The sequence below is a fragment of the Centruroides vittatus genome, unplaced genomic scaffold (genome assembly GCF_030686945.1).
Source record: "Centruroides vittatus isolate TY-2023 unplaced genomic scaffold, ASM3068694v2 contig_744, whole genome shotgun sequence".
Taxonomy (NCBI): domain Eukaryota; kingdom Metazoa; phylum Arthropoda; class Arachnida; order Scorpiones; family Buthidae; genus Centruroides; species Centruroides vittatus.
The window spans coordinates 29362-46462 of NW_027122480.1; the positions used below are offsets into that span (position 1 = coordinate 29362).

The 17101-nt window shown below is 34.2% G+C and overlaps 1 protein-coding gene and 1 long non-coding RNA gene across 2 annotated transcripts; both read left to right on the forward strand.

Moving 5' to 3' along the window:
* The first annotated feature begins 432 nt into the window (after positions 1-432).
* On the forward strand, positions 433-950 carry LOC136981124 (uncharacterized). The gene is made up of 3 exons (XR_010881649.1): positions 433-656; positions 726-815; positions 888-950. It is a non-coding gene; the product is annotated as an uncharacterized lncRNA (long non-coding RNA).
* Positions 951-8193: 7243 nt separating this feature from the next.
* COX6B (Cytochrome c oxidase subunit 6B) lies at positions 8194-16206 on the forward strand. The gene is made up of 4 exons (XM_067277398.1): positions 8194-8287; positions 15306-15387; positions 15851-15965; positions 16045-16206. The coding sequence occupies exons 2-4, from the start codon at positions 15311-15313 to the stop codon at positions 16096-16098; spliced, it is 246 nt and encodes an 81-aa protein (XP_067133499.1). The 5' UTR covers positions 8194-8287; positions 15306-15310; the 3' UTR covers positions 16099-16206.
* Positions 16207-17101: the final 895 nt, after the last annotated feature.

Here is a 17101-nt window from a genome sequence, read left to right on the forward strand (position 1 = left end):
CGCGTGGCGTGGCATCCTCCCGGAGTCGGGATGATGCGACGCTACACCCTGGGTCCAGTGCACTTGGCCAAGGTCTTCGGGGGTCATCCGGCCACAGACCTTGCTGTGGAGGATGCTGAAAATGACAGCTCGTCCGAGCTGACATTTTCTGGTTGGTCGCGTTCTGCCCGTTCGTCCGCGATGGCGACGCCACCGCCTTGCCGAAGTCGGAACGGGGAGGAGTCGAAAGAGAGAGCCGCCGAAGTTGAGGGACCGGGCTACCGGTGGTTTAGTTGCTGCGGACGGCTGCAGTTCCCTTGGCCTAGGCGGTGATCCTCTTCGATTTCCTCTTCTTCACTCGGACGCGACTTTCTTACCGGATTTGACACTTTACCCGGACTGGACATCTTTTCCTAGACGTGACTTCTCGTACCCGGTCGTGACCCACACGGACTTGTCTCCCGAACTTGACACTCGGTCGACCACAACGGATTTGACTCCCGATTGTGACCACCCGGACGTGACACGTTTACTCACCGGATGCGACATTCGGCCGATCTTTCTTCCCAAACAGCTGTTATGAGGATTGAGCTTCCGGTTAGGGTAGGTTAGGTTAGGCTAGGCCAGGCCAGGCTCTTCTCATAACGCTGTTCGGAAAGAAAGACTATCTGATAAAGGTAATAATTTTAACCTTAGGTGATAAATGAATCAACTTCTCCTTTTCTCACTGTCTTTGTGTTTTACAGGAACATTTGGGAGGGAAATTCTTCTCCCTCCCCAACTTTACCACGAAGAGGACCAAGTGGACAAGTGAATATTTTCCGAAATCTCCGATAGTAAGAACTTTTTCGTTTTATTTTTTAACACATCTTATTCTCGTATCGTAATTTACTGTTTTCTGTTTATAGACATGCCGAAGATGTTCTTCGATCACACACATACACACACACACACACACACACACGGACACATCACTTTACACGAAGATATACACCATTTAACCTTTACTCGAATTCTCGCACTCACGCACTTACATGTCAAGCGCCTCGTTCTTTGTAATTCGACACAATGAAATGACCCGAACACTCGCTTCCCACAAATCCAACCCCTGGGTCCTTGTCCCGGGAAGTGGAAACGCCAATTTTAAAGATTAAAAGACTTTAAATTGGCGGCCGAAGGGGCTCTGGTAATTACACATCTTGCATGGATTAAATGGAATTTTACACATTAGCATCAATAATCGTTTTGTGATGAATTTTTGTGTTAAATTTTAGTGTGGTAAGAAATTATTTGCGCACAAATCCCGCTCGTATTTCAGTATTGCTAACTCGTTAAAGATCTTCCTGCTTATCGTATGTTTCATTATACTTGCAAGCATAATGGTAGCTGGTTTTGTTCGTCTAGAATTGTCTTAAACTTACCCATTTTTGGTTTCTTAAGATCCACAACTGGGTTGCCAGACTGCATGGAACGGAACTCGACACATCAGGTACAGACTGCCCTGGGTTCTTCAGCCCGAATTCGATGTCAGAGCGGAAAACTGAAGTCTTAATCACTCAAACATCCGGCCGTCACCTTGTTTTCAAGGTGTTGAAAGTAGCGACACTTCCATATAAACAGTTTCTTATTGTACACTAGACACTTACACATAAATTGTTTTTAGTTGCTCAGCAATGTCACATAATATATTATTTCAGTGAGAAATTGATATTCGATGTACACCATTTCGTTCACGGCGGGTTTTAAGAACTTAAGTATGACATATATTGAGGACGTTCTGCATTTACTGTTCTTTTACTGTTCTTATATCAGGAGTCACGGTAGTCACCCTGATATAAGACACTAAAAAAGTCACTAACTGACAACATATACAGGAATCAGAGTTTCCGATTTTCGGGGATCGATTTTTTGCCCCCAAACATTCTATGGTATTTTCCAATATATATCTAGTGTCGTTCGAAGGAAAATTATTTTCTTAGGTAGTGTGCAAAATTTCAAGATTGTTATAAAACGGTTGCTGCAATATGAGCATTCGAAAAGTGGGAAAAAAAAGCGGTATTTTGCATTATTACTAGTCTTTTAATTCATTTTTCGCATTATTACTAGTGTTTAATATATTTTAATAAATAAAATAACGGGTTTATAACGTTACTTAAAAAAAAATTAAAACAAAAACACATTTACGATAGTCGATCTTTAAATATTTAAAATAAATCAATTACAGAAACGTGACTACAAATAATGAAATCGATTATTTTTTTTACTTGTAAATATGGCACGAACAATGTGTACGAGGTCGGCCATATTGTCAACGTGAATGCAAGTGTTTGTCAACAAATGATCAAATGCATGGCCCTAGCTTGTCCGAGTGAAGAGAATGATTTTAAGAATCTGGGACATCGGTGTCACGATAATTATTTCCTTTCTATCACTAGCACCCGCCTCGAATGCAAGGCTGATCCGATGGTCACTTTAATAAACGAAACCACGAAACGTCCAGGAAATTTTAATCTTCCCGATTCTCTGTTTTCTAAAATGCGACTGCGATTAACGAAAATACAGTACGTTGTACGACGAACAATTTCACTCCGAAACGTCAACGACTGTGGACGCGCTTAAAATGGATCAAATGCATTGGTATCAGTACTGTTGGGCTCGTTCTATGTCCGGGTTTTATAGAGAATTGCAAGCATTTTTTCGAACCCTGATGCACTGTGGACCCATCTCGTTATTCACAGGAAAGCACTTGCATCAAAACATCTGAGTCTTAAATGAACCAGGCCTTAGAATATGCAGTAAATGTAGTAAACTTTATAAAAACTCGGCCGTTGAAAACTGGATTTTTTGAAAAGTATGTTAGGATGTGGGATTTTTGTTGTACTATAGCACTTCAAGAAAGTATAAAACATTACCACGAGTGAGCGATGGCTCTCTCGAAGTAATGTTTTGTCTCGTACGTTTGAACTGAGACAGGAAATTTACATTTTTCTTAATAAACTCAGACTTAGTTGAAGTCCTTGCATACATATAATTTAAAATTTTATATGAAAATAGAAATACGGTAGGACCTATTTAAGGTGATAACCCTTGAAACCAATATAAATGGTATGATTAATTAATACTTTGCAGTGGCGTAGCCTGGGTGTCAGCCGCCCGGGGCGGAAAAAAATTTCTCCGCCCCCTTATTTAGGTATCTCAATTTAAAAGACTAGCGTAGATTAGCGTAGTGGGGCGGTGGGGGCGGGACGCCCCTACCGCCCCCACTACGCTACGCCACTGATACTTTGTAGCCCGAGGAAATTATTTCTCATGTTTCAGTTTTTAGAACATTATCTAATGTGGAATGAATTTAGTTTCTCACGGTAGCTGTTGTTGAAGCAATTTCTGATAATGGAAAATACTACAATATGTGGGAGGCAGATGTTGACCTCTTCTTGTCCACACCACCAGGACATGTTTTGGACTATTTTCTTTTAACTCTTTCCGCCCAGTGGGCACTAAGAGGGCCTCTTATAGCAAGCCCATTATGGGTTCGGCCAGGCCCACAATGGGACGGCCGGGTGGTGAGGGACAGGGACCGACATATCTAGACGGACCACCCCCTAAAAAATTCCTGGGGATTTTTCGACCGGTCCGGATTCGATCCCGGGTCCCCCACGGCGGCAGGCTAGTAACCTTGACCGCTCGGCCATCCGGCCGCAAGACATGTTTTGGACTGTTAGCCGCCTGCGTGATACACATATTTCACTGCCCCTATCAATGCTGATCGCGAGTAAATTCAAAACCAAGCCAACTACATGAGAGCGTACTATCGATAGTTTCATGTAGTTGACAGGGGGTAAAAAATCCATTAAAATATTTGATATACCGTATTTTACGGACTATAAGACGCATTTTTTTCTTCGAAAAATTGCCTCCAAAATTCAGGTGCGTCTTATAGTCCGTAGCATCTTATAGGTATTTAAAGAAAAAAAAAAAAAAACAAAATGCTTAAAAATGCTTAAAAATTAAAGTGCATCTTATAGTCTGTAGCGTCTTATAGTCCGTAAAATACGGTATATTAATTTTAATTTTATTCAAATCAAACCTCCCCGTTGATAATAGGCGCCTTTCTGCGCCGCCATGAAATAGAAGCTGCAAATTAAAATGAAATATTTCTCATTTAGTATATGAATATGTGTATATAAAAATTTATTTAAATTAACAACGTCGGTGCGCACCTCTTTGTTTATTTAAATTGGGCTATAATTTGAAAAAATTTAAGACCTATAAATTTCCACTGTCGTCCTTCCGCATGTCTGCCCTTCCTTAATCTCGAAAACGGAGTTCAATATTTGGTGTTGAGTTTGAAACTCAAGACCAAATATAGAAAGCTTAGGGGCGGCATGTTTCGATTAACTACACATCATTCAAAAAGGTCTCCTCCGAAAGGAGTTAGATAACGATCGGCAGGAGCCTGTTGATTATTATATTTACGGTATAAAAAATTATATTTTTTAGTGCACTATAGGCTGCCAGCGTTCACGCACGCACTGCATACCTACCAAAACCGGCCCTGAGTCGTTCCAAGCGAGACTTTGTCGGCCTCCCATCCATCTTTCTTATGCGTTATATGTTTGGCCCAAGTTTGGTTAGATTTGTTGAAATCCGGTCGTGTTAGAAATAATTGGCTATTAAGATCCTAAAACGCGTCGTGAACAAAATGGTGTCAATTTCTCACCGAAATAACATATTGTGTAAGAGATATGGTACATTCAGAGGCATAGCTACCGTGGAGTAGTTGGAGCAAATTGCTCCAGGCGCACGAATCACGAGGGCGCCAAGTTAGAAAGGGCGAAATAAAAACTTGTAAAAACATTTGTAAAAAAATGTTTGCATTTAATAATTAATCAAAACTTATTTAAGAAGCAGCGTGTCACAACACTGTCTTTGTTCTTTGGCTATATCAATTGAAAAAACAATAGCTTGTCAACTTGATCTGGAGAAAGTGATTGACCGATTTGCAAACGAAAAAGCGAGAAAACAACAATTTTGAAGTTTTTTTAAATTTATTATTATGTATTTGTTATGAAACTAAACTTGTATACATTTTGTCAATACAGTTTATATACTGTGTAGTAAATATTATTAGGTACTCCGTACGTAAAGAATTATTTTGTTTTATTATTATATATTTATTATATTAAATATCTTATTGTTGAAATGCCTCGAATCTCAAATAAATTAAATAATTAGATATATGTTTTTAATTAAATGTTCAAAACAAATTTTGCGAGACCTCTTCCGAAGAACAAGGGACGCACCGATTCTACTAGCTCCAGGGCGCTGAATATGTAGCTACGCCACTGGGTACATTGCAGATCAACTAAAAACAATTTATATGCAATTGTCCTGCGTACAATAAGAGACTGTTTATATGGAAGTGTCGCTACTTGTTATACTTTCAACACCTGGTATAACAAGATGACGGCCGGATGTTTGAGCTGTTAAGACTTCAGTCTACCGCTCTGAGATCGATTTCGGGCTGTTGAAGAACCCTGGGCGGAGTGATCTGCACCAGGTGTATCAAGACAGTCCGGCAGCCCAAATTGTGGATCTTCAGAAACCGACGATTGGTAAGATTATAATGTGTGTTAGGCTTAACTCGATCACCTAATATAAAAATTGACATCGCTCAAAATATTATTCAATCCATCAAAATTCTTTGTTGATAGTATAGATATAAATGTTTTCTGTGCATGAAATGAAGCAATCAAAAACTAATGTGTGGACCATCAAAAATTCGGCAATTTACGACATGATGTCGAATGCGTGAATTCATCTATTTATAACTAAAAATATTCCCGAAATTTCATCTAAACAATGCATTTTCAACAATACCTAAATGAAATTCTTACGCAAAAAAAAAAAAAAAAAAAAAAATTGTACAATTAACGCAATTTCTATTAAAGATATTAATTTTGAGAATTTTTGTCGCTGTTATTTCTCGCGCGGACAACGCGATTTCTCGCAGAGTATAATGAGACATCGCTGAGTTTAATAATAAATAGAGAGGTTTCAAGGTCGCATGTCACGTGATAAAACACACGTTTGCTCCGCCCATTCGCCATTTTTGTGGTAGTTTTCGCTCGCTTAGCTTGCACGTAGTCTGTTATTCGACGTCTTTTTTTAGTTTAAACGTACAAAAATACTGCAGTTCTATTATCATGGATTAAGTTAAAAAAGATTCTTTTCTTGTAAGCTATTCTAGCAGTCTAACAGGACGAGATGCAGCTCTGTACGAAGAGAAAATTTCGTTATGTCAAGGCGATCCATATCCATACGAAGCCAGTTTATCAGACTTCGTCGTATATCAAGAGTTGTGGCCGAAAGTAGAATTTGGTGACATTATAAACTATTTGGTTTTTACAACAAATTTCTACACCCTGTCACAAATGAAAGCTTATAAATCTTTAGAGGCCCATAACTATTTAACAAGTGGCTGGGTTTCTCCTGATATAAAAGTAAAAGTAATTAATAACAGCGAAGTAATATTGCTTGGAAAGATATGTTTTCTTTTGTTTGTTTAAACTCGTGTTTTTACGTATTTCTTAAGTAAGAATTTTTGTCTGAAAGTAAAAGTCTAATTAAAAACAGCCGTGGAAATTTTTTAATTCAAATTGTTCAGTACCTTTATTTTCTAGTTGAAACTAGCATATAATAAGTCTACTTGCTTTTCGTTTTAACGTGTAATGTTTATAAGTTTGCACTAGCTAAAGCCTGAAATTACGTTAGTTATTCGTTTATAAATGCACTATACCTAACTAAATTAATATAAGCAAATCAGTAAACTCTTTTAGGTTTTAAAATATAACTTAGTGTTTATTAACGTAAATATTGAAATGAAATGTTTCTGACAAACTCTTGTATTGATATTCATTTTATTCGTAACGAAATTTTTCCGGTTAATTCTCGAAAGCCATGCAGTTTGCCTTCGTCGTGAAAGCTCCTCAGTTTGAGATCCTTGATGACAAATAATGCCGGGAATTTTAAAAAATGATGTTCCTTTGTTCTTGAGTGAACTAGCATTACACCCAATTACACAACAAATCACCATAGTGATATTCGCGACGAAAAAAAAACAACACAAGAACTCCAGTTAAAACGCACGTGAACACACACAAAACGTAAACAAGTCACAAACAGTCACAAAGATGGCGCTGGACAATTGCGCATGCTCATGACGTCACTCGTGATGTCGACATGAAACCTCTCTATTGCGATATCAGGTTTCAAAATCAGGCTAGAATCGATCTTTTTCTTGAAAAAAATAAAATTGTTGAGAGGAAAGAATTGATAGCGAGAAAGATGCTCGCGATTGTCGCGATCGACGATAGCGATTATCGCGAACTCGTTTTTTTTCCCGATTTTTTCCTACCCCCATAGTCGCGTGGATTCTGTGAAACGCCGGCACTTTATGACTTTTTTTCCGAGTAAACTCGGCGCGCAATAAAAACGTAATTTATTGCATTTTTCGTAGTTTGAAAAGATTGGTAAATTTAATTTTTTGAAATTTTTTGAAAAATTTCAGAATAAATGCGACAAAAAAAACCACCAGAGGGCTTTTCACAAAAGCCAGGCGATTATAGAACGGGTAATAGCATAGTGGTTTTGTTATGCGTAAATGTGAAAGGATTAAGGCTCAAAAAATGAAACGGTTTGGGGATTGCCGTACCGTATCAAACACTACGTTTGTGCCAAAATTTATCGAAATTTTACAAATACTGTATTCGTTTATATTTTTTATTTAGCATTCTTAATTTTGCGTCCGGGTTTCTCATGCTTATATTATTGTTCTGTTAAAATACCTTTACTTAGATTCACTTGTTTACCATTAAATTAAACTGTAACACCTGTCGTAACATTGTCTGAAACATTTGCTTCACCTCTTTACCAATCGCGTAACCATTGTATACAATGTATATACAGTATATGAAAAAAAAAAAAAAAATTATCCCATTAAACATCGTTAAATATAAATAAATGTAGATGTAAAGGATTAACAAAGGCAGATTTTAGACGTATCTTAATATAAAATTCTGAAGGCACCATAGAAGCTGATACTGTATACCTGTTGTTTTTAATCTCCGCGGTGAGAATTCTGGTTTGAATCCTCATCCAGATCCCACCCCCATAATTTAGGAAGAGAAAATGAAATTATTAGTACCAGAATTTCTCGATAGGCTACGAGCATCGCTGCAACCACCCCTAGCGGAAATAGTACAAACTAAATAAAGGTGAAGAAGTCGAACCGCTACTAGGCAAAAAGGTAGATTACATTCAATTTTCTTAATTAAATATATTAGAATTATATAATTACTTCGTTTATTAATTATAATTTATTAGGAAACTCAACTTTTCGGTTACAAGTAAATTGCATTAAGTTTTGTTTTAAAAAATGATATTTATATTTTTAATATTAAGCCTAACTGTAGATTATAAACACATGGGGGGGGTAAATTTTATTGAAATTAAATAAAGTAAAATATAAACTCGAATGGAAAAATCCAATTTCGAAACGTTTTTAAAGCATAAAAAAGAATTTTTAAGTTGTTAATTTTTAGATATGTTGATTTGCATGTAATTATATTGATTCTCAATATTATTTATTAGAAACTAATTAGATAATTAGCTCCTTAACTAGTAAAGGTAAACGTAGTAAAAGTCCCTAGTTAATTAGTTTTTAGAATTTTAATAGAAAATTATGAAATCTGTTTATTTACTCATTTGCTAAAAAAGTAATTAAAGTATAGGTTAAAATACCATAAGCATTTGTACTTTAATTGGTGTACTGTAATCCCCCCTTTTTTTAAACAAATGTAACATTATTCAAATTATCTTATTTTAAAGTTTTAAAGTATTTTTGAATAACCGGCGTGTTGCATGGTGAAGTGGCTTAAATGCTCCTATTTATGGTCAAGGATCGCTAGTTGGAAGTTAACCGATAAGCATTGGCATAATAAAAGTAATGTGAATGGTGTCAAATGACTTTTAACTCTAACTCTCGAACCTTGGTTGCGAATGCGGTGGTGGTACGGTTGAATGTGCCGACCGACAACGTCAGCTCACTTATTCTGCCTTATTTGGGGGCTCTGTCGGGAAATGTGTCCGGTGTTGACCTTTTAAATTGTATCTCTGTCTATGCCGATATTCATAAACTAACAATTACAAAACTAATTATTATGATGACTGGCTGGTTAAGTTGATAAAGGCATTGCTCTGCTTGTTTGTTTGTTTTTGGGAGGTCTTTTTAAGGTTAACTGGCACTGATTTCCTGTTAACAAATTTGTGATATTTCATAGAAATTGCTGCGAATAGGGGGAAAAATTAGAATAATTTAGCAGTTTGTTGCTAGAACAAACTAAGAATTTTTATAATTTTCATATCTTGCAGTATATGTAATTTTGTGGATAAACAAAAGCAAATAATTCTATGTCATTAAAAGAAACAGCTAATTATTTAAATAATCCATAAAATTTTTTTTCTCAGTTTAATTTAAAGTTGAGTTTGTTTCATATGGGAAATTTTAAACAGTTGTGGATCTAAACCATATTTGTAGTTACTATCAATCATGTGTTTCATTTTTTACAAATTGTTTGTTATAATAAACTGCAAATTTATAAAAGAAAATATTGATTTTAGCTTAAATTATGGAATAATATATACATATATCCACTTTTTGTGAGAAACTTATCCAGATATACAGAAATAATGTAAAAAGTTTTTCCAATACTTTGACCAATAATCTTTAGCAAATACTAACAATGGATTTTACTTGTCTTATAAGACTATCAAAAGTTTTATCTATCATGTAGATTTACTTTTTGATGGTAAAAAGATTAATACATTACAAATATTACCTTTACTACAATAATTATATGAATATAAACATTTACCATAATTTCATATGAATTTTCTGAATTTGCAAGTAAGTACACATTATGATGTTGCAGGTTGTCTGCCAATTTTAACTTAGTTACAAAATCATCAAACAACTTTTCCTTTGTCTAAAGTCACCAGAACATCTTTAGAAAATATGAAATATTTTTTGTGCTCCAAATATATGCCTTCGTGATTTTTCTTGAAACTACCAAAGATGTGTAGCCTATATCTTTAGTTCTCTCCTGTTTGTGTTAATCTTTGCTTTAATTGATATTTATTTTACTTTTAAAAAGTAATTTTTCCCATCTCTATATAGTAACTCTTAGAAAACTATTATATTTATAAGGATTTATTTAGAAACTGGGCAATCAGTTTTTAAATCTATATCAATGGACATCATTTACATTCAAAATTTTCTGTTTATTTTGTTTTTTAGTTTATAATGGTAAATGATAAAATATTGTGTTGGTGACATGTATCCTTACACAGAATATATATCAGTGCCTAGTGTAATGATGATTCAAAGTCAAGGCATAACTATACTTTTTAGATTTCCATCCTCAGTCTTTACATTGCTAAAACTGACTGTTTCATAAAAGCTGTACAAGGTGTCCCAAAAGTCTTTTTCAAAATAAAAAAACCAATATTAAAATAATGTATTAGTTTAATAAAATAAAAATAAAAAATTTGTAATAAAGTACAGTCCCTGGGAATTTATTTCTTAAAGATGATATCGTCTAAATGTGTTATTTTGCTGGCATACTTCTACACGGGAGGCAAAATTTCTGAGAACTGCTCGGCACATGTTCTCCGTGATCGCTGCCATTTCTTCTCTGATATTTTGTTTCAATTGATCCAGAGAAGTAGGATTGCTGCTGTATACCTTTTGATTTAAGGTAGCCCACAAGACAAAATCCATTGGTGTCAAATCGGGGCCATATGGAGGCCAGTTTGTCACCTCGTCTGGATATCAATTTCCCAGGAAAAAGTTCATGAACAACTGGTATAGACATGTTAGACGTGAGACATTGCTGCATCCTGTTGGAACCATGTGTTTTGATTAAAACCAACAAAACCTTGCAAAGCTGGTGTGAAAAAGTTGTTAATCATCTCCACATATCACTCCAAACAGTTACGACCTCTTTGATCTTCGAAAAAGTATGGGCCGATTATTCCTCACGCCAACATTGTAGCCCAAACAGTGACTTTTGGTGATTGAAGTGGCCTCTGATGTTTATGTTTTGGATTTGTTGAACTCCAGTAATGGCAGTTTTGCTTGTTAACGTGGCCATTAAGGTGAAAATGTGCCTCATCCGAGAATAAAATGTCGAAGGACAAAAGCGATCAGCCATTTGGTTAGTGAAGTTAAGCCTCTCAGCACCATCAGTTGGCTTTAATTCTTGAGCCAACTGTATCTTGTAGGGATGGAGACACATGTCTTTATGCATTATGTGATGTAGGGAACTTTTAGGAAAATTTAAGACACTTGCCCTTTTGTGAACAGAGAGAGCGGGAATCGCTCTGACTGGCGTACTCTCTTCACATTTTCCTCACTTGTTGATGACTTTGATCATCCCATCCGAGGTTTGCTCATCGTTGAACCAAATTTCTGTACCCATGTTTTGATGAGTTGAATACTTGGTGCTTCATTTATGTGATGCAATTGATGAAGATTACAAAATTTTTGCTGTGCTATGATGACAGAATTATTGTTTTTGTAAGACTCGCGCATGCTCCAGTCCTGTGAAACGCTCCATAACAACTAAATTCCCAAGGACAAGGCTAGCAATCGGCATAACTCCTGTGCTCCTACTGCGGTTGCATTCGCACGATGAATAAAACAAATTGAAAAAGACTTTTGGGACACCCTGTATTAATAATAATAACCTACTAAAATGGTTAATGGTATTTTTATTATCTCTGCACAAAATTGCCCCGATTTTGACTCTGCAGCCAGTTCTTAATCGAGTTTTGTTCAAATGTTAATTTTAATATAATTTTGCAATATTTTTATTTTATTCTGTTAATTTGTTGAAATTGATGTGTATAGGGTGTCCACTTAAACATCTGTCCAGGCAAGAGAGATTTTTTTCAGCATTGCAAGAGTGTATGCAGAGGGATACCTATTTATTCCAGTGCTAAGGTAATTTATAACTAGCAGATGAACCTGACGTTGCTTGGGCAAAGAATAATAAATTTTTAAAATGTGTTAGATTGGTAACTTAGTGTGATAAACCCTTACTTGATGACTTTTATAGTTATATAGCCGATCTTACCCATTTTCATAGAGTGCAAGAATTAGGTTCCCCTCTTCCGAGGCTAATTAGAGAATTTTTAGATGAGTCTAAAACTATGTTCGATTTCCTGAAAAACACAAAAAACCACATCTAAAATAGTATAGTGAAAGCTGAATTCTTCAGGGTAACCCTTAACCCTCTTCTTCTCCTCTGCGGGGGAATTTCCAAAAATTTCTATTTAATGTGCATTCTCATGACATACCCTAACTGCATACCAAATTTCAACTTTCAACTCTTAACCATTTGGGCTCTGCACTTATTATCATCAATACATCTCGATTATATTATAAGAGTAGGGTTAAATTTATGAGAAATTTTTAACCTTACTTGAATAAAATGATTAATTTTAAATTCTAAAATCAAAAAAATTTGTTTTGGAACATTATACTTCAAATTCATTTATTTTGAATTTATTGTTTTTGGGTTACCTGAAAGATGGAAATGATTAAAATATTTATTAACTGCCAAAATGTATACTACAGTAGAGAGTTGTTAATCTGAATCAATTGGGGACTGGGGTTGTTCGGATAACCAATTATGTACAAAAAATATATTAACCTGTCCGATGTTCAAATTTTTGTCCATTGCATGTCGCTTCATGTCGAATTTTTGTCGATTTTAAACCTAATGAAAATTTTTATAATAATAATCGAGGCTATTGTATCATTAAAAATTATTTCTTTATTTTGTACAAACAAAATAAATATATTGAAGAATATAAAAACATGAAAATTATACTTTAGAAGTAAATCTAGTATCAAAAACGTTCGATTCAGCACGACACAGTCCGACTGAAAATTGTTCGGATAACCGGCGATTCGGATAACCAGGGTTTGGATTAACAACTCTCTACTGTATATGTGCCACTATTTATTTTCATTCTTTATTATTTACACTTTATACTGACTAAAACTCTCTCCCTTCCTTCTTCCCTTAGGGAGGGTGGAATTTCCAAAAATCCTGTTTTAGTGTTCATTCTCATGATGTACTCTACTAAAACACAAAAAACTGCATCTAAAATAGTACAGTAGAAGCAGAGTTCTTCAGCATAATCCTCAATCTTCTCCCACACGAGGGGGATTTCAAAAAATCCCTTCTTAGTGTACGTTCTTGTGGTGTACCTTATTTGTGTACCAAATTTCAACTTTCAACTCCTAACCGTTTGGGCTCTGTACTTATTATCATCATCAACCATTCTCGATTATAAGATATTCCAAGGGCAAAAAATTTTTAATATTCATTTTTTTAAAATGCCACAACAAAAAAAATACACTTCCACAACTGCCGTAAATGATCGGGCAAAAATCTGGATATAACGATTATAAATTAGTAATGAATTTGACACTAGAGTGTGGCATTAGGTGCCATCTTGTATTAAAATCAATAATTATAATATTTAATTAATTTATTTATATTAAACTGGAAGAAGTGTAACTGGCAACACGTCCACACGGTAAGTGGGAGTTGCAAGTTTGAGTTCTGCTTCATGCCGATTCTTTTCTTCCAGTTTAATATAAATAAATTAATTAAATATTATAATAAGTAATTTTAATATGAGATGGCGCCTAACGCTACACTCTAGTGCCAAATTCATTTCTAATTTATAATCATTATATCCAAATTTAGCCCGATCATTTGCGGCAGTTGTGGGAGTATATTTGCTTAATAACAGGTTTTCAATTGGTGTATATTTGCCACAATAATAATAAATTAATGTATTCAGTAAAACAAAAAATTGTTCAACAAAAAGGGGTATGTGATAACTACGGCAGTTTGGTACTAGCATGATGGTTTGCCAGCTCTTTCCAGAAAGATGTGCATCAGTGGCTTGCAGAGTGGTTTGGCAATTGCTAGATAGGATAGCATTGCCCTATTCTGTGGCCATCTCATTTTCTAGACCAGGGGTCACCAAACTTTTTCAGAGAATGAGCACAGGCTACATAATTGTTTTTTTTTTTTTTTTTTAACTTTTACTGTCCTGTGGGCACTAAAAGGGCCTGCTTATTTTAGCAAGCCCATTACGGGTTCAGCCAGTCCCACAATGGGGTTACTGGATGGTGAGGGTCTGACATATCCGGATGGCCCACCCTCCAAAAAATTCCTGGGAATTTTCGACCTGTCCGGATTCGATCCTGGGTCCCTGGAGTGGTACACTGTCACCTTGACTGCTTGGTCAACCTGCCAGTGACACACAATCATATTGTTCAATACAGTACACTGAATATACAAAAACAAACACAACCAACATATTTATTTACCAATACACAAACACGATTGCTGCATCAAGCTCATAATCACTTTTCTTAGGAACTTCATTGCAAATACTTACACAAAAAGCACTCTGATATCCAAAGTCGCCAAATTTTTTATTTTGCTGATTTTCCTAAAAATTATATTACTGTCAGATGCAAAAATTACACTGGACCAATTTTGACATTTTTACTTACACTTATTTTAATTTTTTCTACATAGTAAGTTTATCTACAATCTATGATGTTTCTATATAAATAATAATATTTTAGCTCATTTGTGGGAGTGTGGCAGCAGGCCAGATCCAGCCCATGGGCCATAGTTTGGTGACCCCTGTTCCAGACTATAGTTACATAGTTCTAGATACATACCCAGTAATGATGCATATGAAATGGTGACATCAGAAATGCTACTGATACATGCCATCCATAATGCTGCACTCAACTGTCTGCAACTTAGTATTGCCACTGAATGTGGTTGTTTTGAACATATTGTTAACAAAATAAAGCTTACTTTTTATATTAATTTCTACAATGTTATTTTGATCTTTTACAATCAGATTTTTTGATATTCTAAATCATCATAAGTTGATTTTTTTTCGTTATTTTAGCATTGGAAATAACATGTTCCACATACACAGTCATGCAGTATCAGAAAGATCCCTTTTGCTCTTAGACAGATTGTGTAAAATATGTCTAACTACCTAAGTAATAACTACTTAAACAATGCTTTCATTAACAGTAGGAATTAAATTGTTCATATTATTGAGATTTATAGCATTGATAAAATTTTACAATTTATTTCTTGAATTTTTTAAAAATTGAAATTATATGTAATTAATACTTAATTTTTTTACAGTTAACATGGGTGGTGAAACTGAAGAATTTAAATTCTGGACACCTCCATTTGATCCTCGATTCCCAAATCAGAATCAGACAAAGTATGTATATATTTTTTTAATATTAATTTAGTTTCATTAGCCAAACCAAAGAAAGATGATTTTATAGCAATCTTTAATTTAAGATGCTTTTGATAAAATTTCTGTAAATTTTTAGTAGCAATATCAAAAATTGCTAGTTAGTTTAGTAGCATAAGTTAGTTTATGACACTTTTAAAAATAATTAGAGAAGATACTAATTAAAATTTTCTCTATTATGATTTTATTAAACATTTACATTTTATATAATGAAGATAAATATAATTTGAAACTAAAGTAGTGAAAAACTTTCAGACCAATTATTATAGTCTTTATAGTGCATCATTTTTATCTTGTTGTTGCTCATTTTTTTTATAACATTATTAACAAAATATCAGTTTATATATGATGATAAACTTTCCAAAGCCCAATACATTGATAATAAACTAAATAAAATTTAAATCTGACTAAGATATGTTATTTTTAGAAACTGTTATCAGAATTTTCTTGACTACCATCGATGCCGGAAAATTAAAGGAACCGACTACGAGCCTTGTGAATATTTCAAGAGAGTGTACAAATCTCTTTGCCCCAATGCATGGGTAAATAATTATTACTATAGTTATCTTTTTTATCCATTAATACATTTAACTTAGAATTTTGTTTTATATATATAACTAGATTGCAAAATGGGATGAACAAATAGAAGAAGGTAGATTTCCTGGAAAAATTTGATGTAATTAATTAATAACTAATTATTTTGTTACCTTCAGTAATAATTACTAGTAAAGAACTGTAATTAAACATGGCTGTAAGAATAAAATTCTGAGTTAGTTCTATAAATTTGTCTTTAAATGATGATAGAGCATTACCCAAATTAGTCAAGATTAATTATTGTAGAATTCATTTGGATATTTGTAAAATTTTCTCATGCAATGTTTACTCAGGAAAATTTAACTGAGAGCATAACAATACATGAAAGATTTGTAGCAGTTTTCTTTATATAAATAAACTTAATTAATCTTGGTTGTAAATGAAAGATAAATATTAATTACCAAATAGTAATAAAGATGGAAAGTGCAATTTCTAGTGGATTTTTAACACTTTTAATTTAGGCATAAACTGCTGCTACATTAGAACCATACTCATGACTATACATTGATACTTAACCTGGAAAAATTATAAATAATTTAGCATTTGAGTTTTCATTTATTTTCTGTTACTTTGCTATTGCATTAGATTACATATTAGCATGGCTCCTTGATGTAAAGGACATTTGTTTAAAGGTTTCTCCTTACTAGTGATGTCACTAGTAAGGAGAAACTTTCATAAACATCAACGTCACGTAAATATCTGCTAACTGACATTCCAACCGACCTTATTGTACCTGAAGAAGGCCATTCAAAACGGCCGAAAACGTTTGTACTTAGTGATTAAATTGCTAGAAACAAAGTGTGAAAGGTTTTTTGTGTTACTGATTATATTTAGAATATATTTATGATTTAAAATAATTTGAAAACTTTAATTTTTTTCTGAAGATGGATCATCAAATTAATTTAACATTTCAAAAGTTAGAAAAACAGAATACAAGCATTTTTGGTACCATTATTAAAATAAGATAGTGCATAAATTATAAAGAAAAGTAATTCAGGTTAACATGATGGAATATTTTTAATTTTTTATTTGGTATTACATAATTCAGATATGAACAAAAAACTTTTTCATAATTTTCAAGTTG

Bases quoted from the DNA above. Each gene is read 5' to 3' on its own strand.
- COX6B (XM_067277398.1), top strand. From the start codon at position 15,311: ATGGGTGGTGAAACTGAAGAATTTAAATTCTGGACACCTCCATTTGAT. The intron at 15,388-15,850 runs GTATGTATATAT...TGTTATTTTTAG, and splicing joins CCAAATCAGAATCAGACAAA to AAACTGTTATCAGAATTTTC. The intron at 15,966-16,044 runs GTAAATAATTAT...ATATATAACTAG, and splicing joins CTCTTTGCCCCAATGCATGG to ATTGCAAAATGGGATGAACA.